The 1,579-nt window shown below is 43.4% G+C and overlaps 1 protein-coding gene across 2 annotated transcripts in view; it reads right to left on the bottom strand.

Annotated features, from left to right (window-relative positions):
• Window positions 1-1,579, bottom strand: part of LOC107747917 (UPF0690 protein C1orf52 homolog) — a 5,608-nt gene that overhangs the window by 2,402 nt on the left and 1,627 nt on the right. For both annotated transcript variants that reach the window (XM_016562529.1, XM_016562527.1), the window contains one exon: window positions 675-885. In XM_016562529.1, the coding sequence (XP_016418015.1) occupies window positions 675-885 (211 nt within the window). The remainder of the gene's footprint in view (window positions 1-674; window positions 886-1,579) is intronic.

A 1,579-nucleotide genomic window follows, 5' to 3' on the forward strand; every position in this document is an offset into this window, starting at 1 on the left:
ACAGACAGACAGACAGACAGATAGATAGACAGACAGACAGATAGATACACAGACAGACAGACAGATAGATAGATAGACAGACAGACAGATAGAACGACAGATAGACAGATAGATAGATAGATAGACAGACAGATAGAACGACAGACAGACAGATAGATAGATAGATCTCGTTTCCACCGAGCGGTACGTTCAGTACAGTACGGTACGCAATTATTTCCGTTTCCACTGTCAGAAGTTGTTAATGGTACCAATAAAGCGAACCGTACCACTTTTTTGGGACCCTTCCGTTGGGGTACCTAATGGGTGGAGCTAGACTCACTGCAGAACGCTGATTGGTTGACAGAGAATCGTCACTTGCGCGTGCTACAAGGGGAATGAAGCGTCTCCTTCACTTGTTCCGCCATGCTGCTCATGCATGTTGGGCTTGTTTACATCAGTGCGCAAACACAAAAAGTAAAACAGCGTATTTTTGAATTTTATATTTTCACACAGACAATGTCGTGCTTTCTTCTTCGCGAGAATGACATCGATCTCTACTTTTCGGCATACATCACACGCCTGCAGCAAGCCAGATCAGGGTGTACCGTCCCGGATCATACTGTACTGTACCGTACCGCTCGGTGGAAACGAGGCTATAGATAGATAGATAGATGGATGAGTGAGTTTGACGTTACCAGAGTCCAGCTGTTGCTCCTCCTCCTCCGGCAGGAAGTGGGCGGGGCCCTGGTGGGCTTGAGGGGCGTCGTCTCCGTTGTCCTCGTATACATTGGACCATTTGATGGCCATGTCCATTCCATCAGGAGCTCCCTTCTTCTTCTCCTCCGTCACGTACGACTGTGGGGGAGGAACGGCGTTGTTCTTCCACACCTTAAACTGCTTAGGAGGCTGAAACGTTCAGAGTAAGTGATAAAATGAAGATTAAAAATCATAAAAATCCCATAGACTTACACTGACAGAATGTTCAAATGAGCCAAGACTATTCAAACTCCAACTGTCAAAATTAAAATTTAAACTCCCAGAATCCCTTGAGACTCAATCAAGCATCCCTTCAACCTAATATTTCTAATCAATCTATCTATCTTTAAAACTACTTTAACCTTCAAACCTCTAGCTCTGAAAACTTTTTAAAACTTTCTGGTCTGGCTTTCTCAAGTCAACTTCAAAGTAGGGCTGCACGATTCTTGCTAAAATGTGAATCACGATTTTTCTCCATGGGAATTGAGATCACAATTCTCTTACACGATTCTCATTTTTTCAACCAAAATTTATTGCACTCAAGTACAAAAAAAAAACAAAAAAACCCCCAGGACTAGAGCTGCACGATTCTGGATAAATTGAGAATCACGATTTTTGTGTGTGTCTCAAATAGAGATCACGAATCTCCCACGATTCTGATCAGGCGCGGATGGGCCATCGGGAGAACCGGGACTATTCCCGGTGGCCCGGCGGCCGATTTGGCCCGCTATTTTAATATTATTATTGAATAATTGCCTGCCGAATGTACTAAAGCGATTATTTCCGAATTTGCCATTCGATAATTAAATCTCTAATAAATCATGAATCGGTTAGTCGTGACTGG

This window comes from Sinocyclocheilus rhinocerous, unplaced genomic scaffold, assembly GCF_001515625.1.
Source record: "Sinocyclocheilus rhinocerous isolate Xijiao unplaced genomic scaffold, SAMN03320098_v1.1 scaffold2064, whole genome shotgun sequence".
Lineage (NCBI taxonomy): Eukaryota > Metazoa > Chordata > Actinopteri > Cypriniformes > Cyprinidae > Sinocyclocheilus > Sinocyclocheilus rhinocerous.